The 25294-nt window shown below is 43.5% G+C and overlaps 1 protein-coding gene across 6 annotated transcripts in view; it reads left to right on the forward strand.

Annotated features, from left to right (window-relative positions):
* NHS (NHS actin remodeling regulator) overlaps window positions 1-25294 on the forward strand; it is a 334142-nt gene that overhangs the window by 267269 nt on the left and 41579 nt on the right. For all 6 annotated transcript variants that reach the window (XM_070604202.1, XM_070604204.1, XM_070604207.1 and 3 more), the window contains exon 2: window positions 22698-22850. In XM_070604202.1, coding sequence (XP_070460303.1) covers window positions 22698-22850 — 153 coding nt within the window. The remainder of the gene's footprint in view (window positions 1-22697; window positions 22851-25294) is intronic.

The following is a 25294-nucleotide window of genomic DNA, read 5'->3' on the forward strand; positions in this document are numbered from 1 at the left end:
ATCAGGTTTTGGTATCAAGGTTATACAAGTTTCATACAATGAGTTGAGAAATGTTCCTCTTCCTATATTTTCTGAAAGAATTCATGTAAATCAGTATTATTTCTTCTTAAAATGTTTTACGGAGCTCACTGGTGAAGCCATCTGGGCCTGGAATTTTCTTTGTGGGAAGACTTTTGATTAAAGAATTCAATTTCTTTAGGAGATATAGGACTATTTATATTTTCTATTTCTCCTGTGTCCCTTGTTGGTTTTTTTTCAAGGAATTGTCCATCTCATCTAAGTTGTTGAATGTATTAATAGTGTAGACTGGAGTAGGCAGAAAGACCAAAGATATCACTTGAAGTGGGACTTTGAAGAGAAAGGACTTAGGCAGACAAGGAAGGGAGTCCTGAGGAAAGAATGGTGTGAGAAAAGACATGGGAGTGGGATCTCCAATGGTGTGGGTTGTTGGACATGGATTAGGCCACTGTGGTTCAAGGAGAAGCTTTGGGTAAAGGAGAAGTGGAAAATAATGTCAAAAAGATAGCTCAGAACTGGACCAGTGCCAAATTGAGGAGTTTGGACCTGATGTAGGCAATGAAAACCCCCTGGATGATTTTCAAATGGGGGCATGACCTGTAGAAATGGTACTTTAGGAAGATTGATTTGGAATGATGGGCTAGTAGAAAGGAGAGAGTAGTGTTAAATGCAATTCTTTTAGAACTGGTATGGTATGCAGGGGTGAGCGCTGCCTAGATGAAAGGAGTCTGATAAAAAATGAAACTAGGAAGAGTATATTGAAGTTTTCTAAAGGCAGAGGCCTTTGCATATTTATTTCTCTGCACACAACACAATGTTAAGCACCTAGTACACACTTATCACACTCTATTATTATTTCTGCTCCCATATCCACCTCCTCAAGCAGACATCCAGCTCCTCCAAGGGAAGAAACCAAGGTTTATTCATGTGAAAGTACTAGTGCCTAGCCATGTAGTAGACACTTACTTAATACCAAGCGAATGAATGACATCTGAAAGTATGAGTGACTGAATGAATGAATGAACAGGCAGAATAAAGGAAAACTGTGTTAGTCAGGATAGGCTATGCTAAGCTATAATAACAGATTAACTAACAAAGCTCAGTGATTGAACACAATGAAAGTTCCATTTCTTCCGCACACAAAAGTCTAATGTAAGCCTAGAACATATAGTCCCCAAGCAGTGGGGGAAAAGAGAGAAGCAAGGCTCTTGGGAAGTTTTGAAAGGACCAAGCCTCGAAGAGGTGTACATTACTTCTGCCCACATCCCACTGGCTAGTAGCCGACACTCTGTCATTTGGCCCCCATCTAACTGCATAGGAAGCAGAAAAATGTAGATGTGCACATGGACGCTTGGTAAGCACTAAGAAGGAGAATTAGAAAGGAGTAAAAGGGAGTCCTAAAAACTATTTGTTATTGCTTCCAGCCGGGGAGAAACCTAAGCCCTAGAGGTGTTAAGGGACTTACTGCAGACAGCCACACAGACCACAGACCAGTTGTGCTAGGAGAGCTCAGCCTCCCTGGCCTGCCTTTTAGGCCTTAATAGTTATCACCTCAGGGCTCACTTATTGCTAACTAATTTTTAGATGCCAACTCCTCCAGAAGGAACTGTGAGTAGAACGAAGCACTAATAGACTCTGCCGTCAGTTACCTGGTAGCTTCAGCCAGAAGCACAAATGGAGAGAGGCATGATGTGGGTCAGGGCAGGAGGTTTTGATGATGAAACTCCCAGGAGGCAGCAAAGCAGTCCTGCTCCGGGAGGCATCTGTGCTAAGCTCATGCCAGCTGCCTAAAGAGAACTCCACATCCTCTGTGATCTGGAGTCTCCTGTGCAGGATCAAAGTAGCTGCCTTGGCAGGGCCCGGAATGCATGGCGAGGGCACAGCAGCCAAGGGAATTGCTGCTGGCGTGTCATGTGCAGCTCGAGGTGTGAAGAGAATGCCTCGTCTACCACAGAAGGGTGAAATAGGGAGAAGAAGTTTGCCTCCCTGGGCAAGGCTATAGTTACTGTTTGGTTTTCAAAGCTGGTGTGAGGGTCAGAAATGATGAAGGCCGAGCAAATGGCACCAAGTTTGGCACATAACGTGTTCTCAGGAGAAGGTGTTGTTGATGATGTTGATGGTAATGAAGCAGGAGAAAATGATGTCTCTCATCTTTAAGAACCATTTTCTTGGGGGGTGCGCCACTGCAGAGAGCTTGCTGCTTTTCCCCTGGAGGCTGCCTCTCTGAGCAGGGCTGTGGACAGTCTCCCAGCTCCCCTGCACCAATCAGTGGTAGACGCATTTGAATAGAGTGAAATAAAAAATGGAAATAAAATAACAGAACTCTCAGAAAATGAACCATCGGACACATGAGAAGGGAACCAATTGGAGGAAATAGTGAAAGAGAGGATTACAAGAGATATTGTAAGTATAAAATGAGGAAAGCAAGAAAGACATATTCTAATGCCCTTTCCCTCATTCATTCTGTTCCTGCACTCTGGCTTTGCTGTTCCTCAAACACTCAAACATAATCCCACGTAGAGGCCTTTGCTTTTGCTATTCTCTCTGCTTGGAATTCTCTTACCCCACATTTTCACTTAGCTCCACCCTTCCCTGGATCAGGTATCTGCTCAGATGTCACATTGGCAGAGAAGTCTTCCCTGACTACCTATCCTAGTTTGAGTTCCCCCAGAAGTAGACCTTGAGACAAGGATTGGAGTGCAAGTGGTTTACTTGAGCAGAGAATCCAGGTAACACCTCTAGGGGTGTGGGGAAGAGACAGAGGAGGGAATGGATCTAATAAACATGTGCTATCAAGCAGTCACCACATGGTCAACTGGAGCTCAGTCCTGCTGAGGAACTTGGGGAGAGGTGAAGTCTACACTTCTGAGTTAGCTTAACCTCTGAGCAGGGCATCTGTCATTGTTGAGGGCTACTCTCAGGAGCATGACTTCTCTAATACTTCTTGCTTTCCCTGCTTGTGGGCTATGCATTCTCCTATTGCCAGAAAAAAAATCACCCCAGGCAGAGAGTCTCAGGGGGTCATGGGAAGTGGCCTTCAGAGTGTCTAGGTGAATGCTAGGGGATGCTGGTAAGGCACTGAGCTTATCTGCTACACCACTCTCTCCAAAGCAGCGACCCATCCATCTTTGTCCCCTTACCCCACTTTCTTACTTCCTCACAGAACTTAGACCACCTGACATTGTATCTATGTGGTTGTCATCTGTCTCTTCCACTAGAGGCAGGCTCTTGGAGGACAGAGACTTTGTATGGCTCTCAGTACCTCAGGCAAGGATAGCACTCAGTGGATGCTCAGTAATTATTTGTTGAATGAATGAATACGGTAGTCCCCCCTTATCCATGCGAGATGCATTCCAAGACCCCCAGTGGATGCCTGAAACCACGGATAGTACCGAACCCTATATATGCTATATTTTTTCCTATACGTACATACCTATGATGAAGTTTAATTTATAAATTAGGCACAGTAAGAGATTAACAACAATAACTAATAATAAGATAGAACAGTAATAACAATATACTGTAATAAAAGTTACTGTAGATCTTAGCAACCTCAGCATATGATTTTTTCTCTTTATTAAGTCGAGAGCTTTCACCTTTTCACTTAAAGGTAGCACTTTACGGCTTCTCTTTGGTGTATCCAAATTGCCAGCATCACTAAACTTTTGCATTTTGGGGCCATTTTTAAGTAAAATAAGGGTTACTTGAACACACGCACTGTGATACCATGACAGTTGATCTGATAACCCAGATGGCTACTAAGTGACTAACGGGCAGGCAGCATATACAGTGTGGATCCTCTGGACAAAGGGATGATTCATGTGCCAGGCGGGATGGAGGCGGGACAGCACAAGATTTCATCACGCTACTCAGAATGGCATGCGATTTAAAGCTTATGAATTGCTTATTTTTGGAATTTTCCATTTAATATTCTCTGACCATAGTTTACCACGTGCAGGTAACTGAAATCACGGAGAGTGAAACCGCAAATGAGGGAGGGCTACTGTATTCAGGGAAAGATAGAAACTTTTGTTGACATCACGATTATCCTCAGCACGTGAAAGCGTGGAAGAAGCAGGGCAGAAATAAGTTGCAGGAACAAAGGTGAACATTACACAGTGGAGGGCCACGGCGGGTCCCTGATTAATATTTGTTGAAAGAGCAACATCATTGTTTTTCGTTTTTTAATGGATAGAGTGAAGACGAGAGAACAACTAGTCATCCCAGTTTCTTGGTCTGATTTTTCTGGGTACTCAAGGATTTCATTCTTGTCACGGCCATGATAGCGTTACTTTTGCTTCATATATCAAATGGAAAAAAACACCAACAACAGGACTTTCTTTACGGGCTAGAAGATGTAATATATCCCAAAAAGGCAGGCTAGTCTTAAGCCCTCACCAAGGATGACAGGGAAAGGAGTGTGAAGAGGACAAAGAAAGGAAGTAAGAGGGTGGTGGAGAAAGTGTAGCCCAGGCAAGCAGGAGGCAGAGGAAGGGCCTAACAATCTTTGAATCCTCACTAACAACTGAACACTCAATTCTTTTTTTGAGACCAGCCTTTTGGGGTCTATCCAAATAAATACAACTCAATCCAAAGCTCCAAATCCATACTTGTTACTAAAAAGGCCCTGACAGTCCCATAGTTCAGACCCTGAACTGTCTGTTCCAGGCCACTGGCTTGAATTCTCCCCAAGAGGAGGGAACTTCTGAAGTTTGTTACCCCTGAAAAGGCAGCTTGCTTGGACAGCCCCAGTGGATCCTGCCCTCTGTAGGTTTGCAGAAAACCCTACCACAGAGGACACTGGTATTTCTGGAATGGGCTCCAGCCAGTAGCCAATATCTAAAAAAGACCTGGGAGGGAACCGTGATAAACTGACACAATGGTGAGAGAGATGGGAATCTGGACACCTCTGCATATCACTTGTCCCAGGTGGCTTTTGTTCTGGAAAACACAAACCTTTACCTGGGTGGATAAAAGGCAAATAAATGTTGTGCTCATTACAGCTATTGGTTTGACAGCCTTTAAAAGAAAGTTTTTTAAAAAAAGAGTCAGAACATTGGCTGAAACTCATTCTTAAATAAAATGAGATTCCCAAGTTGTGTTTAGGTACTAGTTGCTTTCTCTCCAATATCTTCACCTCCTCATGTAAACATCCTTGCCCTGATATTTAATTCCCAGCAGAAATGACAGAAGGGGCCCCATAATAGCCCACTAAAAAGGGTCTACCCCATGTCCACAGAGGACTGAATCTATACATTTGATTGAATTCACTGGAAAATTTTGGGAAACAGCCAGTTTAGAAGGTGGTTTATGGGTTGTGTGAGTGTAATGAAATGATCCTTCTCATTTATTATTGGAAAGACCAGATTAGCCAGCTGTTTTTGCAGTAGCTGAAATCCTGTCAAAAATGCCTCTTCCTAGCTTCTTTAAAGCAAGGGAAAACAGGATTGAAACAAAAAAACAACCCACTAGTTGGGAAAAAATATTTACAAGTTATATATCCAACAAAGGGTTAAGCTCCATAATATATAAAGAACTCACACAGCTCAACAACAAAGAATCAAACAACCCGGTCAAAAAAGTGGGCAGGGGACATGAACAGACATTTCTCCAAAGAAGATATACAGATGGCCAATAGACACATGAAAAGATGCTCATCATCATTAATCATCAGGGAAATACAAATCAAAACTACACTATGATATCACCTTACACCTGTTAGAATGGCAAAAATAACCAAAACAAAAAGTGACAAATGTTGGAGAGGTTGTGGAAAAAAAGGAACCCTCATACACTGTTGGTGGGAATGCAAACTGGTGCAGCCACTATGGAAAACAGTATGGAGATTTCTCAAAAAATTAAAAATAGAAATACCATATGACCCAGCCATCCCACTACTGGATATCTATCCAAAGAGCTTGAAATCAGCAATTCCAAAAGTCCTATGCACCCCTATGTTCATTGCAGCATTATTTACGATAGCCAAGACGTGGAAGTAACCTAAGTGCCCATCAACTGATGATTGGATAAAGAAGATATGGTGTTATATATATATATATATATGTATATATATATATATATATATACACAATGGAATATTACTCAGCCATAAAAAAGAATAAAATCATCCCATTCACAACAACATGGATGGACCTTGAGGGAATTATGTTAAGTGAATATAAGCCAGATAGAGAAAGACGAACTCTGTAAGACTCCACTCATAGGTGGAAGTTAACATATAGACATGGAGAACTGATCGGTGGTTACCAGGGGAAAGGGGGGTTGGGGGGAGGGGACAAAGGGTGAAGTGGTGCACCTACAACAGGACTAACAATAATGTACAATGGAAATTTCACAAGGTTGTAAACTATCATAATCTTAATAAAAAGTTTTTTCAAAAAAAGGCCTCTTCCTGAGGTTGATCTGTTATTAGAACAAGCAAGGTGGCCCTACGTGTGATTTGGACCATTGCTTAGGCTCAAAACAGGTCTCGGGGCTGATGTCATTAACTCATGCCATTTGGTTTGCAGATTGGTAGCCTTTGTGTTTCAACTTCAATTCCTCTCGCTGCATGGGTCTGAGGCTGTAAAAGAAAAACAACAATAAAAGAATTTCTTTACCCTTCAAGGTTATGGTATAGCCCATTCCTTTCCTGATCTTGCTCTTTTGCCAAATTGGTCTGGCCTTCGTGTCTCTGACCAGTGAAGCTCTGCATTGTGACTCTCAAAGAAAGTTGCTATCTGGAGCAGGAGGGCATTGTGAAGGTGAGAGTCCATGTGGGGCTGGGCGACTTGCTCTGAGGGCACTAAGAAGGCATCTCAGCATGAGCTAGCTGCAGGTGCTCTTGGGTGCCCATGCATTGCCTAAGTATTGGCCCCGAAGAGAAATTGAGCACAGCGTTTGGCTAACTGGGTGCTTGCAGCTTTCACTGGGTAGATGACTTAGGGAAGTGTGTGTCAGGACAAAGAGTGACTCTGCCTATAGACTCCTAGAGATAATTTGGAGGTAGAATTTGGGAAGAAAGAGCAAAGGAGGGGGAAAAAAGCCAGCGCTTAGCAGAGCAGCAGGAAAGCAGAGTCCTATTTAATGTGCCCTCCCGCACAATCCTCATTTCTGTAGACGCCCTGAAATGACTCATAATTTAGCCTGACTTCTATGCATCTGGGTTTCAAGGAAAAGCTTTTGTTAACGCTGACTGTAAATTGAGGGGGTGTCTTTAGAGATGTTTTCTGAAGAACAAAAACTTTTTCAGATTATTTCCATAGCATACCAGCACATTTAACAACATGAAATAACCTTACTTGTTCACTCAGCAAGCATTTATTGAGCACCTACTATGTGCCCGATACTGTGCTTGGTGCTGAGATATAGAGAAGTACTCTTAGTTCTGAAAAAGCATACAGTCTGACAGGGAAATAAGCAACTACAACAATGTATGGGTAGTACTGTCATACTGAACCGGGCCCCACCAATTCAGAAATGATCATAATTTGGGAAAGGATTGAGATGAGGATTGTATTTGTGGTAGTCTTGAAAACAGGTCTTCTAAGCAAACTAAAAGAGGAAAGATGAAAGCATTGATCATTCCCCTGCCTAAAAGTACAAATGACTTAAAGGGCCATAAAAGCATCCATTGACAAGATCTAGCAGTGAAAGCAGAATCCCACTTTAAAGAGCAGATAAGATATCAAAGCACTTGCCTAAGGAGAGCAAGCCTCTGACTGCACTGTTGCCGTCCGAGTTGAAGGGACCGGACCTACAGGAAGGAAAAGTGAACTACAACTACAAAGGTAAATGGTAATACAATAGGAACCAGGTCCTAAGCTGAGAAGGGGCCAAATGAGTAGCCAAGGCAATGATACAATGTGACTTCAGTGAATTAGTGTAATGTGAGCTGCTATAAAAAATAACCCCCAATATCTCAGTGGCTTAATAAAATTCAGGTTTATTCCTCACTTGCATAATGTCCAAAATGTGGGTTTGTTCATTGGTAGGTAGCTCCTCTCCTGGGTGGAGTTCAAGGATCCAGGTTCCTTCTATCTTATAAATCTATCTTCAGTATATGGCTTCTAAAGAACATGAAGGAGAATGTGTGGGAGGTTTTTATGCAGTGTGCTGGAAGTCATGCGAATCACTTGTGCTCACATTCTACTGCTAGACCTCAACACATGGCCACACCCAACTGCAAGTGAGGTTGGGAAATGTAGTCCATCTGTGTGCCAAGGAAGAAGAGGAAATGACTTTGGTAGCCAGCTAGGCCAGTCTGCCACACTGAGCTAGAGAAAGAGGTCATTCCACTAGAAGTCAGCTCTATATGGACAGGGGTGCTCTCTCTCCCTTACCTTGGTATCTCTGATGCCTAGTTGAGAATCTCAGGCCTTCCTGCTCATTAGGTTTCCACTGTCATTTCCTCCATGCCATGCTTCTCACTAGCCTTGCTCTCTCTCTCTCTCTCACACATTTTTCTTACTACCTGATTACACCCTTCCTTATCAATTGATTTACTTCCTGGCTTTCTTCCTGCCTGGATGTAAGCTCCATGAGGGCAGGGATTGTGTCTGTCATGTCCACCACTGTATCCCATTGCCTAGCACAGTGCCTGCCACACGGGAGGTCCTTAATCACTCATTGCTCAATGAATGAATGAACTAACTGGGCCCTGGGGGTCTTGAATGGCTTCATGGAGGAGGTACAACTTGAGCTGGGTATTGAATAGAATTTATCTGAGAAGAAAGAGATCAGAAAAAGGAAGGAGGTAGATTAATAGGAGACAGAAAGGGCCACAAGATGTATAGATTGAACCATTTATGGAGTTGAGCCACATCCATTCAACCCACATACTTGAACTCCTATAACATATAGGTTAGTGTTCTAGATTGTTGTTTAGCTGGAAGATGCAAAAAATACACAGGAAAGCCCATCTCTATCCTCAAACAGCTTGTCTTGAGCTCTGCTTTGGGGGAAACAAAGATACTTTCCATTATGTAGCAGGTTCCTCATCCCAGCCACCAGGGCTCTCCACTGAATGACTTCTGTCTTCCTTTCTGGGATGATCATGGCCTTCCCACACAGATATCTGCTCTGTGTGTGGCAGTGGTGTGGGTCAGAAAGTGGAGTAGCAAGGTAGAAAGTGGTGTGGGGCTTTGGAATCAGATGTACTTTTTTTAGGCCTGGCTCTAGCATTTATAATCTTTGGGTAAGTTTCTTAACCAATCTGCGCCTATTCAATAAATGGGGAATAATCAAATGTGCTTCCTGGGTTTATTGTGGGAACCAAATGAGATTACCTCTATCAAGAGCCCAACCCAGTGCCTGGTTCGTGTACATGCTCACTAAGTGGTGTTGTCTTCCTCCTCAGAGGCCTCTAACCTGCCCCCCTCTGCTTCACACAACTCCTGGTCCAGCTGCAGTGAACTCCTCCTGGGACTCACATTGACAGACTCTTTCCAACCTTTATATTGGGTTGCCTCATAAGAAATTGCCAATATTCAAATCTTTCTTACCTCAAAATGGAAATTTCATATGGTTCTCTTCCAGTGTTTTCCAACCTCCTTGCTAATCATATCCCTCAACCCTGCTCCTACTTCAAGGTTATCTCTTCCCTGCGCCCCTTCCCAAAGCAGAGGGCATTTCTCTTGAACCTGTGTGGCAATCTGTGCCTCTCTCAGGGTGCACACTTGATTCCACCTGGGATTATCATCTAATCTGTCTAATATGGCTACCAGATTATAAACTCCTGAGGGCACTTACAGCATCTCTTTCTCCTTAAAGTATGTCAAACAGTACCTTGCACTTAAGAAGAGATGACACATTCTATCTCCCAGACCCAAGTCTGATTAGACAGGGACTTCAAACACTTGGAGGGACTGCGGTCAAGATCTGCTGGTGAGCCCCTGTACTATGCCAGCCAGCACTGGGGCCCAAGGCCCTTGTTCTCTAATGCCACCTTCTAGAATCACTTGCCTGCTGTAACTTTTTTCTCCCCTCTCCTCTCACCTCTGCCTGACTCCTAAGCAAATCAACCTGAAAAGAGAAACATAACAGAAATGCCTTGAACCTGGGAGGGGGAAATAGGGTGCCATTTATCTATTTTGAAAGGTTATTGAGTTTTGGGATCCTCATTTGTTTATTTAAGAGCTATAAAGTTGGACCATATGAAATTGACGACATCCAACTATTCTGACCTAGAAAAATGTCAATTTCATATGGTTCAACCTAGTGTCTTGGTATTTGGGCTCATTCACAATTGTTCATAGGTGAAGTGGTCTGATTCCTGTGCATAGTCCACTCAGCCAAATCCTTGGTAGAGATCCCCAGACAGGCTACTATTCATAGCTTCTGATGGGCCTGTGGCCTTTGGTAAATTCTGCCATTGCTTATGGAGTTTCCATCATAGTCTCTGGATTCAAAAATGGCTAGTTCATTTCCCTTTCCCCTGCAGGTGCCAACATATGTGTTTGATCTCTGGGATAAATGCCAAGACCTCCAGGCTTGAGTTTTCAAGTCTTCTGGAGATCAAAGTTTCTCCTCATCACCACATGGGCTTTCCTTTGCTGTTACTCAACAAAGCCAGCCCAGCTCCTCTGAGGAACAGTGGCAAAGTTCCCAAGAGACAAAGATGGAAGCAAAAGAACTCTTAGTTTTCTACATATTGCAACACATGGGGCAGATGAGTGTGAAGGGCAAAAAGGCTTGTATGCTTTTCTCAAATAAACTGTAAATTAAAAATGCAGACTAGCCAGCTCTGATGGCCTAGTGGTTAAAGTTTGGCGCACTCTGCTTCAGTGGCCCAGGTTCAGTTCCTGGTCATGGAACCACACCACCATCTGTCAGTAGCCATGCTGTGGTGGCGGCTCACATAGGTCTAGAAGGACTTACACCTAGGATATACAACCATGCACTGGGGCTTTGGGAAGAAAAAAAAAAAGGAATATTGGCAACAGATGTTAGCTCAAGGTGAATCTTTAAAAAAAAAGGATTATTTAAAAAAATGCAGGAACTTTAGATGGATTTTAGTTATTTATGAACTAGATCTACCTGAATAGGGCCGCCAGGAACCTCTCATAGTTTTCTCATTTTATGTACACAAAGGAATATACAGGACTTTAACAATCATTGTATTCAACACCTTCAATCATTTTATGTGACTTTTAAACAAAGTACTCTTTACTGTCCATTTCTAGTAGAAAATATCTTAAAGACAAAAGAAAAGCAAAAGGAAATCTAAAACTGAATTCAATTGCCTTATTGTAGTAATTTTGAGACTATTCAAATAAGAAATTATGCCACTGTCATTAAGAATCAAGATTTTCAGCATAAGAGAAAAGAATAATAAAGTCAAGGAAGTTAAATTAAAACCTGTAATCTTAGATTTGAATTGGAAATAGCAGTTTGAACTCATGATTTATCTTCACCTTCTGAAACTTTCATATTTTCTAGCTCTGTCTATTGAAGAAGCCTAGAATCAATGACAACCCACCAACAATGAGTACCCCTGGCATGCAGAATGTGGTCTCTAAAGCCTGTTCCCTCTGAGAAGAGCCAGGGCTTCTTGGAGAAAGGGCTGATTCCAGGTCTGTGCAGCAAATGTGCAAGATGAACCTGGGACACATTATCATGCCTGAAACTCAGACAGAGGAGGAAATAAACCTTGAGAGGTCCAGTGACCTGCACAATGCCACACAGGAGGCAAGACTCTGGGAATAGCCAGAGTGCCGGGTCCATGCCCCTGCAGAAGGCAGCCTTCCCTCAGCCGGGCCTCCAGGCCACGGCTCTCCCAGCTAATGTTTCAACTGGGATCCAGAGCTGTATGACCAGAGTTCTTCACTGCCACACTTGGGGGATTGTGACAATAAATCCATTTTAAGCCACTCTGGCACTGGAGAACTTTTAAAAATAGCCAGCTGCAGAATCAAGACATCCCAAATTTGAAATGCACGTGCTTGTGTGCTGTGAGGGTTACATTTCTAAAACCCCCAAGACTTTTGGTGCCCTGCCCATATTCCCTCACCCTTGTCACTTCAGTGCACAGCAGATTGACTTACATCTCCCAGGACCTGCATTCTTTGCCTGAGGGCTTTCTCTGGCCAGGGAGCCTGCTTTTCTAGAAGTACCAGGGAAATATTGCTCTGGCAACTAGGTAGCCTTCAACCAATGACTGACAGGAAGTGGTAGATAAATATCCCAACTCCCTTGCTGCTAAGGTGTGTGTTTAGTACTGGCGCCCAAAGGGATCCAGCCTCAGTTACTTACAGTGATAACATGCTCTTGAGTGTGCCCTTTATTGGCTTCTTTCACTTCTCTTCCCTTTCTCACTTCTCCTTGCCCCCTACTGGTAGCTTCCTAGAATTACCTCTTAAATAAATTACTTTTACCTGAACCTTTGTCTCAATGGCTGTCCTGAGGAAACTCAAACTCTTCTTTTCATTTTCTGAACCCGTCTTCCATGGGCAGATAGAGAGTAAAAAAGCCATTGTCCATGGAGAATGGGTCTCCGTTGATATTGCTGCAGACTCAGCTAGAAGCAGGCTAATTGAGTCACAAGAGAACACATCTTTCCTGACTCCAGATTCAATATATTTTGTATTAAGTATTCCCCACTCATATAGCTCATGCCATGTCTTTTATAAAGAGCATAAAACTCATTATAAATGTCTAGGCTTTTGGGATTGAAAGGTCCTTGGAAAAGAATTCCTTTTGGCTTGCAGGCTCATGTATTTATAGCTTCTTTGTTGGCCCAATAAAGGGCATCACTTCTCCTCTACCTGTGAAGATACTAATTAGCAAGTAATAATTCTAAGTAAGTGCAGTGGAGGTGGTATGTAAGGCCTTTCATGAGTATTTTTAAATTTTCCATTGTTGCCAGTGATCTCTAAGTAAATTTTAAGAGACTAACCTCCACCGAGGAGAAGAGATTTATCAGCATATATAATTGGGTATCACGTGCTAATTATCTTACTGCTTCATAATTTAACCAAGCCAAGGGCATTTGTCCAAGAGGACCAGAGTGGCTCTGTGCACCATGCTGGAAACAGAACCCGTTCCTCTTACATCCAGTGGTTGTATGCATGGTCTCTTGAATAGAAAGCTGATTTTCACATGCTTTTTCTGACCTGCCTCTCCCACTCCAGCTCCACTTTCTTCCCTGGAACGTCAAAGGTGCCCGTGTTCATGAATCACATCTATAGTTTGAGCAGGAGTGAAGGGACTTTAAAACATCATATTCATCTTTGTGGGCAGAGCACCTTCTTTCCTCTCCATTTTCCTGCTTTCAAGGGCCCAGGGTACCAAAGGATGACACTCATGGGCTTCCCTGTAACCAATCTCACCTGGTTCTTTGCAAATAATGAAAACAGATTTGTCACATTCACTGTTTTCTGAATCTTGGAGGTATTTCTTAACTATCCATTTGGCTCTCATGAAAGATCAAATTCCTTATTTCTGATCAGTATTATCTTTTCTATACTTTAACCTGTTTGCAAACTTGTAAAACTGCCAGTGTCTCTTTAAGGGGTGTGGGGCTGATGAAGCAAGAGTTGAATCAAGCTCCCATTCCTCTCGCTCTGATTTTAGCTCAGGCATGCAAGCCTTGAAAACTTGCACAAATGTCTCATGACTTAGTGATGGGCTGGTCATTTTCAGACCAGGTTGCTAGAAAGCAAGCACTTTACCACTATCTAAAAGCATGCTGGCCCCTACGGTAACGCTAACCTTGAGGTTGATTAGATTGAGTTATTGAGATAGTTTTTGTAGGGCAAAACAGTTGAATATCACTAATTTAATATTGTTCAATCTAATACCTACCGTGTTGCCTTGGTCCCTCATTCTTTAAACTATTGCTGCTCAATATGTGTCTGCTGACTGGCAGCATCAGCATCCCTGGGAAAGTTGTTCTTTGCTCCCTGGGCTAAAGCGCTTCTGGAATTCTAAAATAATAATGGCTGGTTTCTTAGAGAAGAGGTGTGATGTGTGTGTGAGTGTGTATTTTGGAAGAACAACCTGATAGATATGATAGGTAGCAAATAACTACTGAGAGAGATGAAGGGCACAGCAGACAGGCTGAATGCTGGCATAGGAGGAAGAGGTTACCAAGGGAAGTGTGTGGACCCAGGTCAGAAGACCTGAGCTTTGTTTTTGCCTCTGCCAAAAATCAGCTCTATGATCTTGGGTCAAATCTTTGAACCTCAATTTCCTCATCAGTACATGGGATGAGTGACCTAAGCAGTACTTTTCAGTGTGTCAACTGCTACGCAGAGCAAGGAAAAGATTTTTACATCAAAACCCGGCATACACACATACACAAACACATGCACACACACATGACAGAAACAATAGCTTCACAAAACAATACTTAGTACATGAAGTGCATTTTGCTATTTTCTATTCTACTCTCTTCTATTTTATTGTTTTAAAAATGCTAGTCTTGACCTGCTGAATGGATTTCACAATCCACTAATGGTTCATGCCCTATGGTTTGAAAAAACACAGAACTCCATAATTTCCAAGTTCCCCTCCAGCTGTAGAATCCAATGACTCTGCTAGATGCCTAAAGGAATTTTCTTGAAACAATAGCTGAGCTGTGACAGATGGCTACATGCTTACATTCTGGAGGAAGTGCATGGTGTAGAAGATGGCAGCAGAAGGACCCGAAGATAAACAAGTAAATTACAAACCGCTTCTGAGGAGAATGTACAGTGCTGCGACTCTGACAATGACTCAGAGAATTAGGATCTCCAAGTCATTAGACGAAACGCTGCCCAAGTCAACCAATATCAGAGACTGGGGACATACGATCTGCCAGAGAGGTCACAGGCTCCCTGGTTGTGGGCAGCCTTCTTTCCAGTTTCCAGATTGTAAGAGCCCTCCAAAGAATGATGTCTAGTGGCCTCATCTTTGTTTACTTCACTCACTAAGAAGACAGGAAAATAAAGAAAACATAAGAAACTTGGAAAACTCCAGACTTTTTTCTTTTGAACCTGGACCCCAATCCTGGCCTCTTGGTCTTCTTTTGTTCCCAGTCCAGGAAAGGGAACTAATATTTAGTATGCAGTATCACAGCAAGGACTTATCATTTCACTGGATCCTCAGAACCACTCTCATGAAGGCTCTAGGATTCCCACTTTACAGAGGCCCAAAGAGTTGTTCTCAATAATTTATTCTGGATCCCCTGCTGCCATGAGGAATCCCCATCTTTCCAACCCAGAACCCAGGGTCTTTCTCCCAACCCATCCTGCCATAGCTTGAATACAGAGTGTTTCTGGGTAGAGGATGCAACCTCACTTAATTTTGGTGACTGGTAGAAAGCAGAGACATAAACGGAGCAGGACAGGACTCAGAGAGCAGAAAGTCCAAACTCATTTGTAAAGATGGGAACTTAAGTCCTGGTTCAAGGTTCAGTGACTTGCACAAGGGCACAGAACTGTGAGTAGAACCCAGGCTTCTAGTGGTCTTTCCACAGGATGTTGGACATTAAAACAACAACAATAGCAACCATAATAATTAAACAGTCCTGGTATGAAGCGTCATTTTGTTTTAGAAGTTGGGGGAAATAGTTTTAGGGAAAAATTGTTCTAGGTCATTTTAGTGTATAAGTAAATACACAGACGTTTTCCTATTCTTTGGGTGTTGGAATGTTTCAGGGCACTGGAACTTGTTAGGAAGCCTAGATTTTTCTGATGCTGAGGGATCCACATTGATACCTTGTCTATAGTGGGGAACAAGTCTGAATTATTGTGGTTTTACAGAAAAGGAAGCCCAGCAGGGACAGACCGTGGGAACCTGGCTCTGGCATTGGCTGCTCCACAGGTGGCAGGAGCTTGGTGCTCCCTCCTCCACACTGCCAAGCAGATTAAGCAAGGTGCTGGTTGCCAAGGAAGGAAGGGGAGGCGAAAATGAATGGTTTCACTTCTTGAAATCCCCTCCCAAGCCTCCCAGCAGATCTGAGAACTCGGGCAGCAGTAACAGAGACCCTGAGTGATTTCCATTTTGCTTACCAAGCTGATGGCTGCTGAGGATTAGCTTCAGCGTAGCAGGGACCTGGGGAGCAAACTGGTGACATATCTGTGACACTGACTATTTCAGATACTCATTAATATATTAATGTGCTAACACACTCCTTGCTTCTTTCTGTCACAGGGCATCAGAATGGATGGTTTGCAGAGAGATGTGTTCCCAGCAGAAAGCTGTTATGATGGGGGTGGGTGAGATGTGTGGAAAGGCAGGAAGGAAGGATAGCGAGGTGTATGTAGGTAGTCAGTCCTGTAGGTACTCTAAGAACGTTTCCTTTTTCTTTTTCTTCTTCTTCTCCCAAAAGCTCCCCACTACCTAGTTGTATATTCTAGTTGCAGGTCCTTCTAGGTCTGCCATGTGGGATGCCACCTCAGCATGGCCTGAGGAGTGGTGCTAGGAGGTCCGTGCCCAGAATCCAAATCGGTGAAACTCTGGGCCACGGAAGCAGAGCATGCAAACTCAACCACTAGGCTATGGGCAGCCCCAGAACATTTTCAAAAGTCCCTTCCCTTCCCTGAAAGGGTAGAAATTCCATTTCTGAGTCACTTGCACATTTTTCTGAAATTTTTACCACACGTAGCATTCAAACTTTGATTTCAGCTGTTACCTTCCCCGTTTTACATTCTTGAGAGCCTGGGAGAAAGAAGAAGGAGCAGCATGGGGAGAGAGCCAGTGGCAGGGGTGGAGGCTTGAGGTTGAGAGGCTTTCTAGGAAGAGAGGCCAAGAATAAGCATTTTGCCCTCCTTCGAGGGATAATAAAGCATTAAGGGAGTCAGAAGCTCATGAGGCCAGGAAAGGCAATATTGAACAAGTACCAACCCTAGCAGCACAGGGGGAGACCGAGGGCTGGGGAGGCTTGGGGCAAGATTATATTTGCCCCTGATTTTTACCCCTTCCCAGCAGTTCCTAAACCCATGCCTCCTCCTGCCCTTAGAAATGGGCCTGGTCTTTCCAAGTGGCAGCCACTAGTTTTCCTTGACTTCTAAGTCAGCTCATTTCCAATAAACCCAGTGACCATATCCATGCTTTCAATACATCACTATGAATCAAGGTCTAGAAAATTCCATTATCTCCAGAGTCAACAGGGGAATGAACTAAGTTCAGTCTATAAAGACTTTTTCACTGCCCTGTGGACATTTCCTACCATGGCATTTTCTTTGAGCAGTTTGGTTTTGTGGTATCTGTTTGTGGTGCTATTTGTATTTCTGAAATATGATACATCTGCTGGGCACTTTCTGAAAGATTCACTCAGTTCTTGGTTATACTTAATACTATGGATGATACAGAGAGTAGCAGTTCTAAATCCTTTATTTTTATTTTGAGAAGCACTAGATACTTTTTATGTGGCAGACAGCCACTCCCCACTCCCTCCCCCAATCAGCCTTAGTTTAGGCAAACTCATCAATATTGGTTTGGGAAAGAGCAACAGCTTGGAAGCCAGAGATTTTAATCCCAGATCTTCTACTTGCAAGGTGTATGACTTTGGAAATTTACTACTTTCTCTGAGCTTCTGTTTCCTTATCTGTAAAATGGGAGCAATACTTTAATCTTTGGGTTGTGTGAAGACACCATGAATATAATGCACCTGGCTTGGAGCTTGGCATATGGCTAGAGCTCTCTGCAAAAGCCTACAGTTTTGGATAAGAGAAATGATACATCCACATAACCTTTTTCTTCCTGTAAGGGATAAAAATGAGACACATAGCCTTATTTCCCACTGTAACCTGTGCTATTACCTGTCTCTTCCTTGGGGAGGAGTAACAAAGGGAGGAGAGGACAAGTACCAGGCAAGGCAAGCGGCTGGCTCTAGGGAAGTAGATAAAATAGTGGGAGGGTGTATTAGTTTTCTACTATTGCATAACAAATTACCACAAATGTAGCAGTGTAAAATAACACCCATTTTATGATCTCGCAATTTCCATGGGTCAGGCGTCTGGGCACAGGTTACCTAGGTCTTCTGCTCAGGGTCCCACAGGGCTGCAATCAAGGTTTTGGCTGAGGCTGAGTTCTCATCTGAGGCTCAGAGGCCTCTGCCAAGCTCCTTGCTTGTTGTCAGAATTCAGTTCCTTGAGGTTGTAGGACTGAGGCCCTCAGATCCTAGAAGCCGCCCAACATTACTTGCCATGTGGCCTTCTCTACAATGTGGCAATTTGTTCTTCAGGGCCAAAGGGAGAGTGTCTCTGCTGCTTCTTGTCTTTTTTTAAGGGCTCACTTGAGTAGGCCAGATCCACCCAGGAAAATTATCTCCTGATTAACTCAAAGTCAACTGAGCAGAGATCTTAAAAATCCCTTTTGCCATGTAATGTAACATAATTCACCTACACTGCTACACTACAGTTCCACCTACACTCAAGGGTAGGGGACAATACAGGGTATGTATAGGAGAGGGCAGGAATATTGGGGGCTATCTTAGAATTCTGCCTACCACAGAGGGGCCCCTGGATGTATCCAAATAAGCAGAGGAGAAACCTTCTTGCTTCTCTTCGTATCATTTTTATGAGTGAACATTACTGGGAATGCTAAGCCTGCTATTTTGCACGGCTCAGCCATGGTGAAATTGTTAAACAGGGAAGAAAAGTGGGCAGGGTGAACCTGAAGATGTGGAATAGCCTTGCAATGGCAGTGATGCAGCGAGCTTATGAATGAGTACATTCAACTTTTGCTAAACTGTTACTTGGGAAAAGGAATAGATTTTTTAAAGAAGGAAAATGGGATAGTTTTCTCTGGAAGAGCTCCATTAGTGCCTGTCTGTCTGCCTCCGGTGGACACATAATACTAGTTAATGCTCTATAACCAAAGGACAAAAGTGAAAGCAAAGGCATTAAAGAGTTTTCCTTCCCTTCCCTGTCTAAGAGATAAACAACTTTTGTGGCAACCAATGAATGAAATGTTCACCTGCTAATGCATGGCAGAAATCCATTATAGCTTCTCAGCAGATAAAGAAATAGGCTTCGGACAGGGAGAGGTGAGGATTCCTAGCCTTGAAGGCTGTCATTGTGAGAGCTGGTTCTTCCCAGGAACCATGACTTGGCGGCCCATGCTGGAACTCATGCATTAGTCTTCTCATCTGAGAATCTACAGTCCTGAGCAGCAGGCAGAATTCAGCAGCTTGGAAGCACTGGCTTGCCCAGTCGGCACAGTAAGAATGTGTTTAGAGCATCATGAAGCAGGAACACCAAAAAATGTTTTTTTCAATAACTTGATATTTAATATGTAATAAAGAAAGAGAATTTTACTGAGCTTCTTTACATTTATTTTATGATATGCCCATTTATTCTTTAATTTGGGATTACCTACTGCAGAAAGGTGGAGGTGGAGGAGTAGGGACTACAATCTTTTCAGTGTTTAGGGCCTTTAGAGTCTAGAAGTCTTAAAACATCCCCAGGGGGGCTTGCCCCGTGGCTGAGTGGTTAAGTCCGCGCGCTCCGCTGCAGGTGGCACAGTGTTTCATTGGTTCGAATCCTGGGCGCGGACATGGCACTGCTCATCAAACCACGCTGAGGCAGCGTCCCACATGCCACAACTAGAAGGACCCACAACGAAGAATGTACAACCATGTACCGGGGGGCTTTGGGGAGAAAAAGGAAAAAATAAAATCTTTAGAAAAAAAAAAAATCCCCAGGGAATCCAAAACAGGAGGAGTCTGCCAGAGGTCACGTCTCCCAACCTATTGCTTCCAGGCAGCATCACACCTGAACCCTTTCGCAGAGAACCAGAGAGTGTATGCTCCACGAAGGCAGAGATTCTTGTGTGTTTTGTTCTGTGCTGTGTCTGAGTACCTAGCACTGTGTGGGGGACATAATACCTATTTAGAAAATGTTCCATGGGTGAATGGATATTTCCATTTTCAGCAGTCTCTTCCCTTCCTGCATATTGTCCATCTCCCTTAAGATCCCAAGGCATCATCGGATAATATTTTGTATTTGTCAAACTTGCCTGATGATAAAAAAAATAATCTGGGGGCACTTTTCAGATATACAGATAACTAGGCCTCTCTTTTGGAAATTCTGGTTCAGGAAGTCTAAGTTAGAGTTCAGGAATCTGTGTTTTTGATGAGGACTTCTAATAAGTCTTTTCTTCAGATCAACACTGAGATAAATAGCAGGAGCTCGGCTCTTCCCCACATAAAGATTGAGGAGCCATGACCACCTGACCTGGTTTCTGAGGGGCAATCGAAAGTTAATACCCTGAGCTTCTGGTCAGTGGTGCTGAGGGAATGCAGGGCTGTGAGAGTCTTCTGGTCTACCCCCAAGTCATCTAGCCCAGCCCTGAATCCTAGTTCCTGCCTTCCTGAAGAAATGGACCTGGGAGAGGAGGTACTCCAAAGCCCCTCTACTTCTGGGACTGCCCATTGAACTTCTTGCCTCTTCTTTCCACCAGGCAGGTGTTCTGTTCTGTCCCTTCTCCCAATTCTCACTAGCACATGAATTCACAGCCACCTCTGTTGGGTTTGATAATGACCTCTGCCCTACTCGGGGAGAGCCAACCCCTGCATCCAGGGAGAGGCGAACTTTTTAGTCAGTCCTGGTCACTGAACCAGAGCATTCTTCCTACAGTGGCTAAATAAAGCCTCTTTTTTCAGCACTCCCCACTACCTTACACATGACAGAAGGAAGCTCTGATCCAGATATGGCTTGCCCTTTCTACCCCAAGACCTCCCACACCTCATCTAAAGCCTGAAGAGGCTGGTTCCTCCCTCCGTGATTCATCCTAGGTCTTCTTGTCCCCAGGACTCAGTGACCCCTGACTGGTTCACCAAGCACTTATGGTTTCTAAGGAAAGGGTTGAGGTTATAGAGCAACTCAAGGAAGAAAAGTTGCTGCTTTTATTCTTGGCCCCATAGAACTTTCTGCTAAAAATACTCTCCCCTATCCAGGAAGATAATCCTGGGATCTCTAACCCTTGGGTTTGAATTCTTCTTGGAGATTAAACAGCAAGGAAGAATAAATCTAGGTCAAAAAGAGTAATCTGCTCTGTAGCTGAAAGTGAGAGAATATAATAGACTTTATGGTTACAGTTATCCAGTATGATCGCCACTTATGGCTATTCAAGTTAAAATTAATTAAAATTAAATAAAATTAAAAATTAGAAAGTGTTTAGTAGCCAGTGTGGCTAGTGGCTACCACATTGAATGGCACAACTATTTTCGTCATCACAGGAAGTTCTACTGGACAGCACTGTTTTAAAGGCATGGCGATGTCCCCTTGACCCTGTATATGTGATGTTTCTTTAGCATCTTTGGAAATATGTCTTTGTTTCTCTTGGTGGTTCTTGTGCTTATGATGCGTTATTCTAGAAAAAAGCACTACTGAAGACTGCACTGAAAACCAAAACCAAAAATAACTGCCATAAATGCATATTTGGTGTGTGGGGGGGATTAATTATCAAAAGGTTTCATTTTTCCCAGTTTTTCTTCTATTCTCCTTCTACAAAAGTACCCTCCCTTTTTCATTTGCCTTTCTGCTTTATCTGTAGTGTATCTTATGCTATGTAAGGCTTCTCAGACAAAGTGAAATGGTAGACTAGACTTTGAAAAGAAAAGGATCAGAGAGGAACTAAAAGCCTATTTGGGGCACAGGAACAAATAGTTGGGCAGAATGCCCCCAAATCACACGCTGAGAAAAAGAGGAAAAGAAGCGGAAGGAGGTGATGAGACTGGGAGGAGCAGGGTGGGCCCAGGACGGGGGTCTGGTCTGGATAGTAGGTCTGGAGCGTAAAGCAGCCTGGGCTAGTTCTTGCCATTCCTGAGGCTAGTAGGCTGCCCAGGAATTCCTCTGTGCAGTAATTTCCTAATCAGAATCCTCCTGCTTAGGAAGAGCACCTTCCACCAGAATTTATCTTCCACTCCTGGGTGATCTCCATCCTAGGCTCAGTGTGTACATGAAGAAGATATAATGGGTTAAATGCTGCATCGGGGGGAAGGAGACCTCTGTCCCTGATGTCTTAGAGGAGTTGCAAGGATTGTGCCCTTCTCCTCACCAGCACTGTCTGTGGTTTCCCTCCCTTAACATCCATCATCCCTGTAATGATTTCTTTAATGCTTATGCTCTCCCCTGGGTGAGACTAGGGAAGTTGAGCAATGCTTTGAAACATGGCAGGCAACAGACTTGGCAGGTGGAAGGCAGAATAAGGTTAAATAGTGAGGATCAGGGGCCAGGGGTCACAGGACAGAAAGCAAGGTAAGGGAGGGCAAAGCACAGGTGGGCATCAGGAGCAGGTGTGCAGAACCATAGTTTTGAGGCCCGGTGGCCAGAAGACTAGAGCTGGGGTGACTTTTCCAACTCATCCCTGAAGCTTTTCTTTTCTCTGCTTTCTTAGAAGGCAAGAGCCCCACCCCACCCTCAAGCATGGCTGGCCAGGGGCTTGTCCAGGTCAATGAGCAACTATGTCAGAGAGTGTGAAGTGAAGGTGGGGAGGAAGTTAGTGGTCACAGGCAGATGGCCAGTGTCCTGGGGTCTCCCATCCCTTGGCTTGAAGGCAAAGGTTGTCCATATCTGTATAGTAAACTTTAAACCTTTCTCCAGCCTTGAGTGAGCTCCTAATGTGAATGCAACAGTCCGGACTTCCACTCCATCCAGACTCCACCCTGTCCCCACCCCCACCCCAGGGTCTGCCAAGTGCACAATTTAAAGCTACTGATGTATAATGCCCCATTTCTCTCTGTCTTGCAGCTGTCTCCAACCTGGACATTGAGAGTAAACTGAGTGTGTACTACCGTGCCCCGTGGCACCAGCAGAGAAACATCTTCCTCCCAGCCACAAGGCCGCCCTGCGTGGAGGAGCTGCACCGCCACGCCCGGCAGAGTCTGCAAGCCCTGCGCAGAGGTGACTGCTCCCGAGCTTGGGGGGCTTTTCCAAGAGAGAACTCAGAGCTTGTCCCATCCAGGTTGTTCTCTGTCCCATCAGTCCCAACACCTCCCTTTGTTATAGCAAGTACTTTGAAACAATCCCTTTTCTACCCTGAAATGAAATTCATGGGTAATATAACCTGCCTATACACATGATTAAAAATAGCATTATGGTCTAAATATGGTAATAAGGAGAATTTAAAAGGAAAATTATTTATAATACTAATAATATTTGCAATATGCAAATGCCTGGGTATGATTGCACTAGAAGATATAATTAATGCACCTATCAAAAGTAGGTTTAGATTGGGCCAGCCCAGTGGCGCAGCAGTTAAGTTCGCACGTTCCACCTTGGTGGCCCAGGGTTTGCCAGTTCAGATCCCGGGTGCAGACCTACACGCTGCTTGTTAAGCCATGCTGTGGCAGGTGTCCCACATATAAAGGGGAGGAAGATGGGCACGGATGTTAGCTCAGCGCCAGTCCTCTTCAGCAAAAAGAGGAGAACTGGCGGCATATGTTAGCTCTGGGCTAATCTTCCTCAAAAACAAACAAACAAACAAACAGTAGGTTTGGATTAAGTAAAGACAACCAGAAGCCATTCTGAACAAAATGTATAGGGAAACAAAGGAGTTGAGGGGCAGGAGGACAGACCGTGAAAACTGGTGCATTCAGCGTATATTAAACATGAGCAAAAAAAAAAAAAAAGAACAACTTTATATTGCAATTAAAAGGGAATCAGGTTTGATTCAAATAGATTCTAGGCTTTTCCTTAAAAGCAATTCTGGTGGGATATTTGTGGGACCTGGGGCACTATTTCATGGTTCAGGACCGTCCTGTGCATTGTAGGATGGCTGTCATCGTTGGCTCCCGCCCAGTCCTCTAACAATTAGAACCTCCCCCAGGGGGCTCTTCTGCACCTGCTGAACATGGGTGATCTGGTCCATTCTACAGCAGAGCACATGGAGGCCTAGAGAGGTCAGGAAACTTGCTCAGGGTCACACACAGCAGGTTAGGTAGACTGCCAGGACCCAGACCCTGGCCTGCAGACCCCCAGCCAGAGCTGTTTTTCTCCTCACCACACACTGTGTCCTTGGGAAGTAAATAAATATTTCTATTTCTATTTCTCTCATAGTCCCGAGAAAGTCAGAGATAGGCAGAGAGCAGTCAAGGTAGAAGATACAACCTTTTCTTACACTGGTAACTTTTCAGTGCCTTAAAACCATTCTAATGAGGACAAGGAGATTAAAAACTGGCATCATCCTTTTAGAGTCCCCTAAATTGGGTATCAGAAGTTGGCATGCCAGCTTATTTGGCCTTTAGATTTTTGTTATAGAGACAGATGGTGTCTGTACTTTCAATGTCTTTGTTCCAAATTCCCTATGCTCCTTCAAGGAATGGTATTTTGCAAAAGTATTAAAATTCAAATAAAATATTTTAATGTCACTATCAAGATGGAGATATAAAATGACATATGTTGTTTTCAGCTTATTTTCTTCCACATATGTATGACTTCTCCTTTTTCCCCATCCCTAGTCTTTTTCCCTTTTAATGAAAGAGCTAACCTACTAATATCCCTAATGCAATTGTTTCTAAAAATTCCCCTTGGTTATTAGTAGCAGATACTGTTGACACTTACAATGAAGGGTGATGATCAGTATCCCCTAGACATACCTCTGGCATTCTTACTATTCACTTTGATTTTATAGTTGGCTAAAAAGTTCTTCTTTATCAAATTTTTAGTGCAACCCACCTTCTGGAAATCTTTCTTAACACTCTCGCCATTCCTTTGCAGCCTGGATTAGGCACCCTTCCCATGATATCCTGTGCATCCTCCCATCATGCCACTTATAAGCTTATATCATAACTAACCACTTATGGGCCTGTCTTCCACCATTAATCCACAAACAACTCAAGGGCGAGGATGATAGCTTATTAATTTTTTTTATTCAAAGCACTTAGCATGAGCCTGACATAGAGTAGGTCCTCAATAAATGTTTGGGTAACTGAATCAAATCCTGCAGAAAACTGGTTGAGCATTGAGGGCACAGAATGATGACAAAGTAATCTGATCATTCTCACTAAATACTTTCTCTGATGTCATCATTAGAGAGCTTGAGTAATATTAGCCCTTTAGACATAATTATTTTTATCCCTTTATTATTATTCATAAGTCATCCCTGTTTAGATTTTTCCAGATTCAACCAGATAACATTAAGCTGCTCATAAGCTATCACATTTCACTACGTTGTCAGGTTTGGACTTAATGGCAGAACTGAGGAACAGCAAGTGCCAATATCAATTTTCTCAGAACTTCCTCCTGGGGGCTGAGAGAGGGCTATGGGGCCTCCAGGGGTTTGGAAGGAAGACTGTGGAGTTGTATCTTGCCCTCCATAGACTGGCTTGCTTTGTGGTTGTCTCAAT

This window comes from Equus przewalskii, chromosome X, assembly GCF_037783145.1.
Source record: "Equus przewalskii isolate Varuska chromosome X, EquPr2, whole genome shotgun sequence".
NCBI lineage: Eukaryota > Metazoa > Chordata > Mammalia > Perissodactyla > Equidae > Equus > Equus przewalskii.